Below are 12,835 nucleotides of genomic sequence, written 5' to 3'. Positions count from 1 at the left end.
TTCTTTGAAAGGCTGGTCATGGCTCCCATCAACACCATCATTTCAGAAACCCTAGACCCACTCCAATTCGTATACCGCCCCAACAGATCCACAGATGATGCAATCTCTATTGCACTCCACACTGCCCTTTCCCACCTGGGCAAAAGGAACACCTACGTGAGAATGCTATTCATTGACTACAGCTCAGCGTTCAACACCATAGTGCCCACAAAGCTCATCACTAAGCTAAGGACCCTGGGACTAAACACCTCCCTCTGCAACTGGATCCTGGACTTCCTGACGGGCCGACGCCAGGTGGTAAGGGTAGGCAACAACACATCTGCCACGCTGATCCTCAACACGGGGCCCCTCAGGGGTGCGTGCTCAGTCCCCTCCTGTACTCCCTGTTCTCCCATGACTGCATGGCCAATCACGACTCCAACACCATTAAGTTTGCCGACGACACAACAGCAGTAGGCCTGATCACCAACAACGATAGGGAGGAGGTCAAAGACCTGGCAGTGTTGTGCCAGGACAACAACCTCTCCCTCAACGTGATTAAGACAAAGGAGATGATCGTGGACTACAGGAAAAGGAGGGCCGAGCACGTCCCCTTTCTCATCGACAGGGCTGTAGTGGAGCAGGTCGAGCGCTTCAAGTTCCTTGGTGTCCACATCACCAACAAACTATCATGGTCCAAACACACCAAGACAGTCATGAAGAGGGCACGACAACGCCTATTCCCCCTCAGCAGATTGAAAATATTTGGAATGGGTCCTCAGTTCCTCAAAATGTTCTAAAGCTGCACCATCGAGAGCATCCTGACTGGTTGCATCACCGGAGCTGTTGCCAGAAAATGTAATGTTCATTTTTCTACCATAAGCCACCGCCAACGTAATTTTAGAGAATTTGACAGTACGTCCAACCGGCCACACAACCGTAGACCACGTGTAACCACACCAGCCCAGGAACTCCACATCTAGCTTCTTCTGCCCAAACTGTCATAACGTTTCGGGGAAGCTCATCTGTGTGCTCGTCGTCCTCACTAGGGTCTTGACCTGACTGCAGTTTGGCGTCGTAACCGACTTCAGTGGGAAAATGCTCACATTTGATGGCCACTGGCACGCTGGAGAAGTGTACTCTTCACGGATGAATCCCAGTTTCAACTATACCGGGCAGACAGCGTGTATGGCGTTGTGTGGGTGAGCGGTTTGCTGATGTCAACGTTGTGAACAGAGTGCCCCATGGTGGCGGTGGGGTTATGGTATAGGCAGGCATAAGCTACGGACAACGAACACAATTGCATTTTATCGATGGCAATTTGAATGCACAGAGATACCGTGACGAGATCCTGAGGCCCATTGTCATGCCATTCATCCGCCGCCATCACCTCATGTTTCAGCATGATAATGCACAGCCCCATGTCACAAGGATCTGTACACAATTCCTGGAGGCTGAAAATGTCCTAGTTCTTCCATGGCCTGCATACTCACCAGACATGTCACCCATTGAGCTTGTTTGGGATGCTCTGGATCGACGTGTACGACAGCGTGTTCCAGTTCCTGCCAATATCCAGCAACTTCGCACAGCCGTTGAAGAGGAGTGGGACAACATTCCATAGTCCACAATCAATAGCCTGATCAACTCTATGAGAAGTAGATGTGTCGCTCTGCATAAGGCAAATAGTGGTCACACCAGATACTAACTGGTTTTCTGATCCACGGCCCCACCTTTGTTTTTTAAAGGTATCTGTGACCAACAGATGCGTATCTGTATTCCCAGTCATGTGAGATCCATAGATTAGGGCCTAATGAATTTATTTCAGTTGACTGATTTCCTTCTATGAACTGTAACTCAGTAAAATCTTTGAAATTGTTGTGTTTATCTTTGTGTTCAGTGTTGATACTATACTGCGCCATGCAGTTTGAAAACCAGATCAAGTAAGTACATATTCTACATTTCTGGATCTGCACCCATATTTATATGCGTTACTGAGTAGTTTATATGTAGAAAATAGTAAAAATAAAGAAAAACCCTTGAATGAGTAGGTGTTTTTAAAACCCATATTCATATGCATTACTCAGTATATGGGTCCAGATCCAGAAATGTAGAATATGTACGTACTTGATCTGGTTTTCAAACTGCTTGGCGCAGTATAGTATCAACACTGAACAAAAAAAGATTTTACTGAGTTACGGTTCATATAAGGAATGCAGTCAATTAGGATCAAGTCCATGTAATATTATTAATTCTGATCTTAGATCAGCCACTCCTACTCTGGAGAGTTTGATGAATATGCACCCTGATCTGGTTGTTTCATCCATTACCATGGCTACCAGTGGCTACTATAAGTACTGTTATTACTGTGTATGCTGTGTAGTTCAGTGTAGCGACTCAGATGATCAGGTAACACTGACAACTTGAGAGAGTTGCAGCTAGTTGAGCAACAGGATGCCACTGTGATGTGAAGCAGAATGACTGGCCATAATATACAGTGATGTGGCTAACTGTGTGCCTCTCTCTCCAGGTCGTGTCCAGAGTGCAGAGTGGTGTCTGAGTTTGTCATCCCCAGCGGTTACTGGGTGGAGGACCAGGATGTGGCTAACTGTGTGCCTCTCTCTCCAGGTCGTGTCCAGAGTGCAGAGTGGTGTCTGAGTTTGTCATCCCCAGCGGTTACTGGGTGGAGGACCAGGATGAGAAGAACAGACTGATAGAGGACTTCAAGTCTGGAGTCAGGTGTGTGTGTGTCTGTGTGTGTGTGTGTGTATGTGCGTGTTTATTTATTTATTTATTTATTTATTTATTACAGTACCAGTCAAAAGTTTTAGAACACCTACTCATTCCAGGGTTTTTCTTTATTTTTTACTATTTTCTACATTGTAGAATAATAGTGGAGACATCAAAACTATGAAATAACACATATGGAATCATGTAGTAACCAAAAAAGTGTTAAACAAATCAAAATATATGTTATATTTTAGATACTTCAAAGTAGCTACCCTTTGCCTTGACGACAGCTTTGCACACTCTTGGCATTCTCTCAACCAGCTTCACCTGGAATGGTTTCCCAATAGTCTTGAAGGAGTTCCCAGATATGCTGAGCACTTGTTAGCTGCTTTTCCTTCACTCTGCCATCCGACTCATCCCAAACCATCTCAATTGGGTTGAGGTCAGGGGATTGTGGAGGCCAGGTCATCCGATGCAGCACTCCATTACTCTCCTTCTTGGTCAAATAGCCCTTACACAGCCTGGAGGTGTGTTGGGTCATTGTCCTGTTGAAAAACAAATGATAGTCCCACTAAGCGCAAACCAGATGGGATGGCGTATCGCTGCAGAATGCTGTGGTAGCCATGCTGGTTAAGTGTGCCTTCAATTCTAAATAAATCACTGAAGGTGTCACCAGCAAAGCACCCCCACACCATCACACCTCCTCCTCCATGCTTCATGGTGGGAACTACCATAACACCTCCTCCTCCATGCTTCACGATGGGAACCACACAGAGATCAGAGATCATCCATTCACCTACTCTCCGTCTCAAAAGACACCGCGGTTGGAACCAAAATCTCAAATTTGGATTCATCAGACCAAAGGACAGATTTCCACTGGTCTAATGTCCATTGCTCATGTTTCTTGGCCCAAGTAAGTCTCTTCTTCTTATTGGTGTCCTTTAGTAGCGGTTTCTATGCAGTAATTCGACCATGAAGGCCTGATTCACACAGTCTCCTCTGAACAGTTAATGTTGATGTGTCTTACTTGAACTCTGAAGCATTTATTTGGGCTGCAATCTGAGCTGCAGTTAACTCTAATGAACTAATACTCTGCAGCAGAGGTAACTCTGGGTCTTCCATTCCTGTGGCGGTCCTCATGAGAGCCAGTTTCATCATAGCGCTTGATGGTTTTTGTGACTGTACTTTAAGAAACTTTCAAAGTTCTTGAAATTTTCTGGATTGACTGACCTTCAAGTCTTAAAGTAATGATGGACTGTCATTTCTCTTTGCTTATTTGAGCTGTTCTTGCCATAATATGGACTTGGTCTTTTACCAAATAGGGCAATCTTCTGCATACCCCCCCTACCTTGTCACAACACAACTGATTGGCTCAAACGCATTAAGAAGGAAAGAAATTCCACAAATTTTAAGAAGGCACACCTGTTAATTGAAATGCATTCCAGGTGACTACCTCATGAAGCTGGTTGAGAGAATGCCAAGACTGTGCAAAGCTGTCATCAAGGCAAAGAGTGGCTACTTTGAAAAAATATATTTTGATTTGTTTAACACTTTTTTGGTTACTACATGATTCCAAATGTGTTATTTTGTAGTTTTGATGTCTTCACTGTTATTCTACAATGTAGAAAATAGTAAAAATATTAAGAAAAACCCTGGAATGAGTAGGTGTGTCCAAACTTTTGACTGTCTGTATACAGTGGGGGGGGGAAAGTATTTAGTCAGCCACCAATTGTGCAAGTTCTCCCACTTAAAAAGATGAGAGAGGCCAGTAATTTTCATCATAGGTACACGTCAACTATGACAGACAAATTGAGACTGAATCTGCAATAGGTAAGCAGCTTGGTTTGAAGAAATCAACTATGGGAGCAATTATTAGGAAATGGAAGACATACAAGACAACTGATAATCTCCCTCGATCTGGGGCTCCACACAAGATCTCACCCCGTGGGGTCAAAATGATCACAAGAACGGTGAGCAAAAATCCCAGAACCACACGGGGGGACCTAGTGAATGACCTGCAGAGAGCTGGGACCAAAGTAACAAAGCCTACCATCAGTAACACACTACGCCGCCAGGGACTCAAATCCTGCAGTGCCAGACGTGTCCCCCTGCTTAAGCCAGTACATGTCCAGGCCCGTCTGAAGTTTGCTAGAGTGCATTTGGATGATCCAGAAGAGGATATGGAGAATGTCATATGGTCAGATGAAACCAAAATAGAACTTTTTGGGAAAAACTCAACTCGTCATGTTTGGAGGACAAAGAATGCTGAGTTGCATCCAAAGAACACCATACCTACTGTGAAGCATGGGGGTGGAAACATCATGCTTTGGGGCTGTTTTTCTGCAAAGGGACCAGGACGACTGATCCGTGTAAAGGAAAGAATGAATGGGGCCATGTATTGTTAGATTTTGAGTGAAAACCTCCTTCCATCAGCAAGGGCATTGAAGATGAAACGTGGCTGGGTCTTTCAGCATGACAATGATCCCAAACACACCGCCCGGGCAACAAAGGAGTGGCTTCGTAAGAAGCATTTCAAGGTCCTGGAGTGGCCTAGCCAGTCTCCAGATCTCAACCCCATAGAAAATCTTTGGAGGGAGTTGAAAGTCTGTTGCCCAGCGACAGCCCCAAAACATCACTGCTCTAGAGGAGATCTGCATGGAGGAATGGGCCAAAATACCAGCAACAGTGTGTGAAAACCTTGTGAAGACTTACAGAAAACGTTTGACCTGTGTCATTGCCAACAAAGGGTATATAACAAAGTATTGAGAAACTTTTGTTATTGACCAAATACTTATTTTCCACCATAATTTGCAAATAAAATCATTAAAAATCCTGCAATGTGATTTTCTGGAGAAAAAAAATCTCATTTTGTCTGTCATAGTTGACGTGTACCTATGATGAAAATTACAGGCCTCTCATCTTTTTAAGTGGGAGAACTTGCACAATTGGTGGCTGACTAAATACTTTTTCCCCCCACTGTATACTAACTATACTACATATACTTACTATACTACACACTACATATACGAACTATACTACACACTACATACTACATATACTAACTACACTACATATACTTACTATACTACACACTACATATACTAACTATACTACACACAACATACTACATACTACATATACTAACTACACTACATATACCTACTGCACACTACATATACCAGGAATACCTGGGATAGTATAAAAGTAATCGTTCTACCCCCCCCCTACCCCACCCCACTAAAAACAAATAAATTACTATTTTTAAAAAAAAATGTGAAAAAATGAAACAAATAATAATACAAATGAAATAAAAAAAGAGAATTTAAAAAATGTTTTTTTAAACACTAAAAAAAACACACTAAAACCAATGAAGTATACTCTAGTATACTACTAGTCTACTACTCTAGGATACTACTAGGCTGCTACTCTAGGATACTACTCTAGGATTCTACTAGGCTACTACTCTAGGATACTACTAGGATACTACTCTAGGATACTACTAGGCTACTACTCTATGATACTACTAGGATACTACTCTAGGATACTACTAGGCTACTACTCTAGGATACTACTAGGCTACTACTCTAGGATACTACTAGGCTACTACTCTAGGATACTACTAGGCTACTACTCTAGGATACTACTAGGCTATTACTCTAGGATACTACTAGGCTACTACTCTAGGATACTATTAGGATACTACTCTAGGATATTACTAGGCTACTACTCTATGATACTACTAGGATACTACTCTAGGATACTACTAGGCTACTACTCTAGGATACTACTAGTCTACTACTCTAGGATACTACTAGTCTAATACTCTAGGATACTACTAGGCTACTACTCTAGGATACCACTCTAGGATACTATTAGGATAGTACTCTAGGATACTACTAGTATACTACTCTAGGATACTACTAGGATACTACTCTAGGATACTACTAGGCTACTACTCTATGATACTACTAGGATACTACTCTAGGATACTACTCTAGGATACTACTAGGCTTCTACTCTAGGATACTACTAGGATACTACTCTAGGATACTACTAGGCTACTACTCTATGATACTACTAGGATACTACTCTAGGATACTACTAGGCTACTACTCTAGGATACTACTAGGCTACTACTCTAGGATACTACTAGGCTACTACTCTAGGATACTACTAGGCTACTACTCTAGGATACTACTAGGCTATTACTCTAGGATACTACTAGGCTACTACTCTAGGATACTATTAGGATACTACTCTAGGATATTACTAGGCTACTACTCTATGATACTACTAGGATACTACTCTAGGATACTACTAGGCTACTACTCTAGGATACTACTAGGCTACTACTCTAGGATACTACTCTAGGATACTACTAGTCTACTACTCTAGGATACTACTAGGCTACTACTCTAGGATACTACTAGTCTACTACTCTAGGATACTACTAGTCTAATACTCTAGGATACCACTCTAGGATACTATTAGGATAGTACTCTAGGATACTACTAGTATACTACTCTAGGATACTACTAGGTTACTACTCTATGATACTACTAGTCTACTACTCTAGGATACTACTAGGCTGCTACTCTAGGATACTACTAGGATACTACTCTAGGATACTACTAGGCTACTACTCTAGGATACTACTAGGCTACTACTCTAGGATACTACTAGGCTACTACTCTAGGATACTACTAGGCTACTACTCTAGGATACTACTAGGCTATTACTCTAGGATACTACTAGGCTACTACTCTAGGATACTATTAGGCTACTACTCTAGGATACTACTAGGCTACTACTCTATGATACTACTCTAGGATACTATTAGGATACTACTCTAGGATACTACTCTAGGATACTATTAGGATACTACTCTAGGATTCTACTAGGCTTCTACTCTATGATACTACTAGGATACTACTCTAGGATACTACTAGGCTACTACTCTAGGATACTACTAGGCTACTACTCTAGGATACTACTAGGCTACTACTCTAGGATACTACTAGGCTACTACTCTAGGATACTACTAGGCTATTACTCTAGGATACTACTAGGCTACTACTCTAGGATACTATTAGGATACTACTCTAGGATATTACTAGGCTACTACTCTATGATACTACTAGGATACTACTCTAGGATACTACTAGGCTACTACTCTAGGATACTACTAGGCTACTACTCTAGGATACTACTCTAGGATACTACTAGTCTACTACTCTAGGATACTACTAGGCTACTACTCTAGGATACTACTAGTCTACTACTCTAGGATACTACTAGTCTAATACTCTAGGATACCACTCTAGGATACTATTAGGATAGTACTCTAGGATACTACTAGTATACTACTCTAGGATACTACTAGGTTACTACTCTATGATACTACTAGTCTACTACTCTAGGATACTACTAGGCTGCTACTCTAGGATACTACTAGGCTACTACTCTAGGATACTACTAGGCTACTACTCTAGGATACCACTCTAGGATACTATTAGGATAGTACTCTAGGATACTACTAGTATACTACTCTAGGATACTACTAGGTTACTACTCTATGATACTACTAGTCTACTACTCTAGGATACTACTAGGCTACTACTCTATGATACTACTAGGCTACTACTCTAGGATACTACTCTAGGATACTACTAGGCTACTACTCTAGGATACTACTAGTCTACTACTCTAGGATACTACTCTATGATACTACTAGTCTACTACTCTAGGATACTACTAGTATACTACTCTAGGATACTATTAGGATACTACTAGGATACTACTCTAGGATACTACTCTAGGATACTACTAGTATACTACTGTAGGATACTATTAGGATACTACTCTAGGATACTACTCTAGGATACTACTAGTATACTACTCTAGGATACTATTAGGATACTACTCTAGGATACTACTAGGCTACTACTCTAGGATACTACTAGGCTACTACTCTATGATACTACTCTAGGATACTATTAGGATACTACTCTAGGATACTACTCTAGGATACTATTAGGATACTACTCTAGGATTCTACTAGGCTTCTACTCTAGGATACTACTAGGCTACTACTCTAGGATACTACTAGGCTACTACTCTAGGATACTACTCTAGGATTCTACTAGGCTACTACTCTAGGATACTACTAGTCTACTACTCTAGGATACTACTCTAGGATACTACTAGTCTACTACTCGGCTACTACTCTAGGATACTACTAGGATACTACTCTAGGATACTACTAGGCTACTACTCTAGGATACTGGTAGGCTACTACTCTAGGCTACTACTCTAGGATACTACTAGGCTACTACTCTAGGATACTACTAGGATACTACTCGGCTACTACTCTAGGATACTACTAGGATACTACTCTAGGATACTACTAGGCTACTACTCTAGGATACTACTAGGCTGCTACTCTAGGATACTACTAGGATACTACTCTAGGATACTACTAGGCTGCTACTCTAGGATACTACTAGGCTACTACTCTAGGATACTACTAGGCTACTACTCTAGGATACTACTAGGCTACTACTCTATTATACTACTAGGCTGCTACTCTAGGATACTACTAGGCTGCTACTCTAGGATACTACTAGGCTACTACTCTAGGATACTACTAGGCTACTACTCTAGGATACTACTAGTCTACTAATCTAGGATTCTACTCTAGGATACTACTAGGCTACTACTCTAGGATACTACTAGGCTACTACTCTAGGATACTACTAGGCTGCTACTCTAGGATACTACTAGGATACTACTCTAGGATACTACTAGGCTGCTACTCTAGGATACTACTAGGCTGCTACTCTAGGATACTACTAGGCTACTACTCTAGGATACTACTAGGCTACTACTCTAGGATACTACTCTAGGATACTACTATTCTACTACTCTAGGATACTATTAGGCTACTACTCTAGGATACTACTCTAGGATACTATTAGGATACTACTCTAGGATACTATTAGGCTACTACTCTAGGATACTACTAGGCTACTACTCTATGATACTACTAGGCTACTACTCTAGGATACTACTAGGCTGCTACTCTAGGATACTACGAGGCTACTACTCTAGGATACTACTAGGCTCCTACTCTAGGATACTACTCGGCTACTACTCTAGGATACTACTCTAGGATACTACTCTAGGATACTATTAGGCTGCTACTCCAGGATACTACTCTAGGATACTACTAGGCTACTACTCTAGGATACTATTAGGATACTACTCTAGGATACTACTAGTCTACTAGTCTAGGATTCTACTCTAGGATACTACTAGGCTACTACTCTAGGATACTACTAGGCTACTACTCTAGGATACTATTAGGATACTACTAGGCTACTACTCTAGGATACCACTAGTCTACTACTCTAGGATACTATTAGGATACTACTAGGCTACTACTCGGCTACTACTCTAGGATACTACTAGGATACTACTCTAGGATACTACTAGGCTACTACTCTAGGATACTACTAGTATACTACTCTAGGATACTACTAGGCTACTACTCTAGGATACTACTAGGCTACTACTCTAGGATACTATTAGGATACTACTCTAGGATACTACTAGGCTACTACTCTAGGATACTACTAGGCTACTACTCTAGGATACTACTAGTCTACTAGTCTAGGATTCTACTCTAGGATACTACTCTAGGATACTACTAGGCTACTACTCTACGATACTACTAGGCTGCTACTCTAGGATACTACTCTAGGATACTACTAGTCTACTACTCTAGGATACTACTCTAGGATACTACTAGGCTACTACTCTAGGATACTACTAGTCTACTACTCTAGGATACTACTAGGCTACTACTCTAGGATACTATTAGGATACTACTAGGCTACTACTCGGCTACTACTCTAGGATACTACTAGGATACTACTCTAGGATACTACTAGTCTACTACTCTAGGATACTACTAGTCTACTACTCTAGGATACTACTAGGCTACTACTCTAGGCTACTACTCTAGGATACTACTAGTCTACTACTCGGCTACTACTCTAGGATACTACTAGGATACTACTCTAGGATACTACTCTAGGATACTACTAGTCTACTACTCTAGGATACTACTCTAGGATACTACTAGTCTACTACTCGGCTACTACTCTAGGATACTACTAGGATACTACTCTAGGATACTACTAGGCTACTACTCTAGGATACTGGTAGGCTACTACTCTAGGCTACTACTCTAGGATACTACTAGGCTACTACTCTAGGATACTACTAGGATACTACTCGGCTACTACTCTAGGATACTACTCTAGGATACTACTAGTCTACTACTCGGCTACTACTCTAGGATACTACTAGGATACTACTCTAGGATACTACTAGGCTACTACTCTAGGATACTGGTAGGCTACTACTCTAGGCTACTACTCTAGGATACTACTAGGCTACTACTCTAGGATACTACTAGGATACTACTCTAGGATACTGGTAGGCTACTACTCTAGGCTACTACTCTAGGATACTACTAGGCTACTACTCTAGGATACTACTCTAGGATACTACTCTAGGATACTACTAGTCTACTACTCTAGGATACTACTAGGCTACTACTCTAGGATACTACTCTAGGATTCTACTAGGATTCTACTAGGCTACTACTCTAGGATACTACTAGGCTACTACTCTAGGATACTACTAGGATACTACTAGGCTACTACTCTAGGATACTACTCTAGGATACTACTCTAGGATACTTTTAGGATAGTACTCTAGGATACTACTAGGCTACTACTCTAGGATACTACTAGGCTACTACTCTAGGCTACTACTCTAGGATACTACTAGGCTACTACTCTAGGATACTACTCTAGGATACTACTAGGCTACTACTCTATGATACTATTAGGCTACTACTCTAGGATACTACTAGGCTACTACTCTAGGATACTACTAGGCTACTACTCTACGATACTACTAGGCTGCTACTCTAGGATACTACTAGGATACTACTATTCTACTACTCTAGGATACTATTAGGATAGTACTCTAGGATACTACTAGGCTACTACTCTAGGATACTACTATTCTACTACTCTAGGATACTACTAGGATACTATTAGGCTACTACTCTAGGATACTACTCTAGGATACTTTTAGGATAGTACTCTAGGATACTACTAGGCTACTACTCTAGGATACTACTAGGCTACTACTCTAGGATACTACTAGGATACTACTCTAGGATACTATTAGGATACTACTCTAGGATACTACTAGGCTACTACTCTAGGATACTCTTAGGATACTACTAGGCTACTACTCTAGGATACTACTAGGCTACTACTCTAGGATACTACTAGGATACTACTCTAGGATACTACTAGGATACTACTAGGCTACTACTCTAGGATACTACTAGGCTACTACTCTAGGATACTACTCTAGGATACTACTAGGATACTACTCTAGGATACCACTAGGCTACTACTCTAGGATACTACTCTAGGATACTACTAGGATACTACTAGGATACTACTCTAGGATACTACTCTAGGATACTACTCTAGGATACTACTAGGCTGCTACTCTAGGATACTACTAGTCTACTGGCTTAAGCCTGATGAATTTGCTGTGTTAAATGAGGCCTCACCTCCTGGTTACACTAGTGACCATATTCCCCGTGCATCCCGTAAAGGCGGAGGTGTTGCTAACATTTACGATAGCAAATTTCAATTTACAAAAAAAAAAATGGCGTTTTCATCTTTTGAGCTTCTAGTCATGAAATCTATGCAGCCTACTCAATCACTTTTTATAGCTACTGTTTACAGGCCTCCTGGGCCATATACAGCGTTCCTCTCTGAGTTTCCTGAATTCCTATCAGACCTTGTAGTCATAGCAGATCATATTCTAATTTTTGGTGATTTTAATATTCACATGGAGAAGTCCACAGACCCACTCCAAAAGTCTTTCGGAGCCATTATCGACTCAGTGGGTTTTGTCCAACATGTCTCTGGACCTACTCACTGCCACAGTCATACTCTGGACCTAGTTTTGTCCCATGGAATAAATGTTGTAGATCTTAATGTTTTTCCACAAAATCCTGGACTATCGGACC

General features: G+C 41.4%; 1 protein-coding gene across 2 annotated transcripts in view; it reads left to right on the top strand.

The window, feature by feature from the left end:
- mkrn2 (makorin, ring finger protein, 2) overlaps positions 1-12,835 on the top strand; it is a 38,826-nt gene that overhangs the window by 15,529 nt on the left and 10,462 nt on the right. Inside the window, exon 6 of one of the 2 annotated variants that reach the window (XM_084166967.1) lies at positions 2,605-2,715. In XM_084166967.1, coding sequence (XP_084023093.1) covers positions 2,605-2,715 — 111 coding nt within the window. Of the gene's footprint in view, positions 1-2,506; positions 2,716-12,835 lie in introns of both variants that reach the window. The other variant, XM_084166968.1, reaches the window with a different exon arrangement.

The sequence above is a fragment of the Coregonus lavaretus genome (assembly GCF_964263955.1).
Source record: "Coregonus lavaretus genome assembly, chromosome: 8".
In the NCBI taxonomy this organism is placed as follows: Eukaryota; Metazoa; Chordata; class Actinopteri; order Salmoniformes; family Salmonidae; genus Coregonus; species Coregonus lavaretus.
This window is presented reverse-complemented; position numbering and strand designations above follow the sequence as displayed.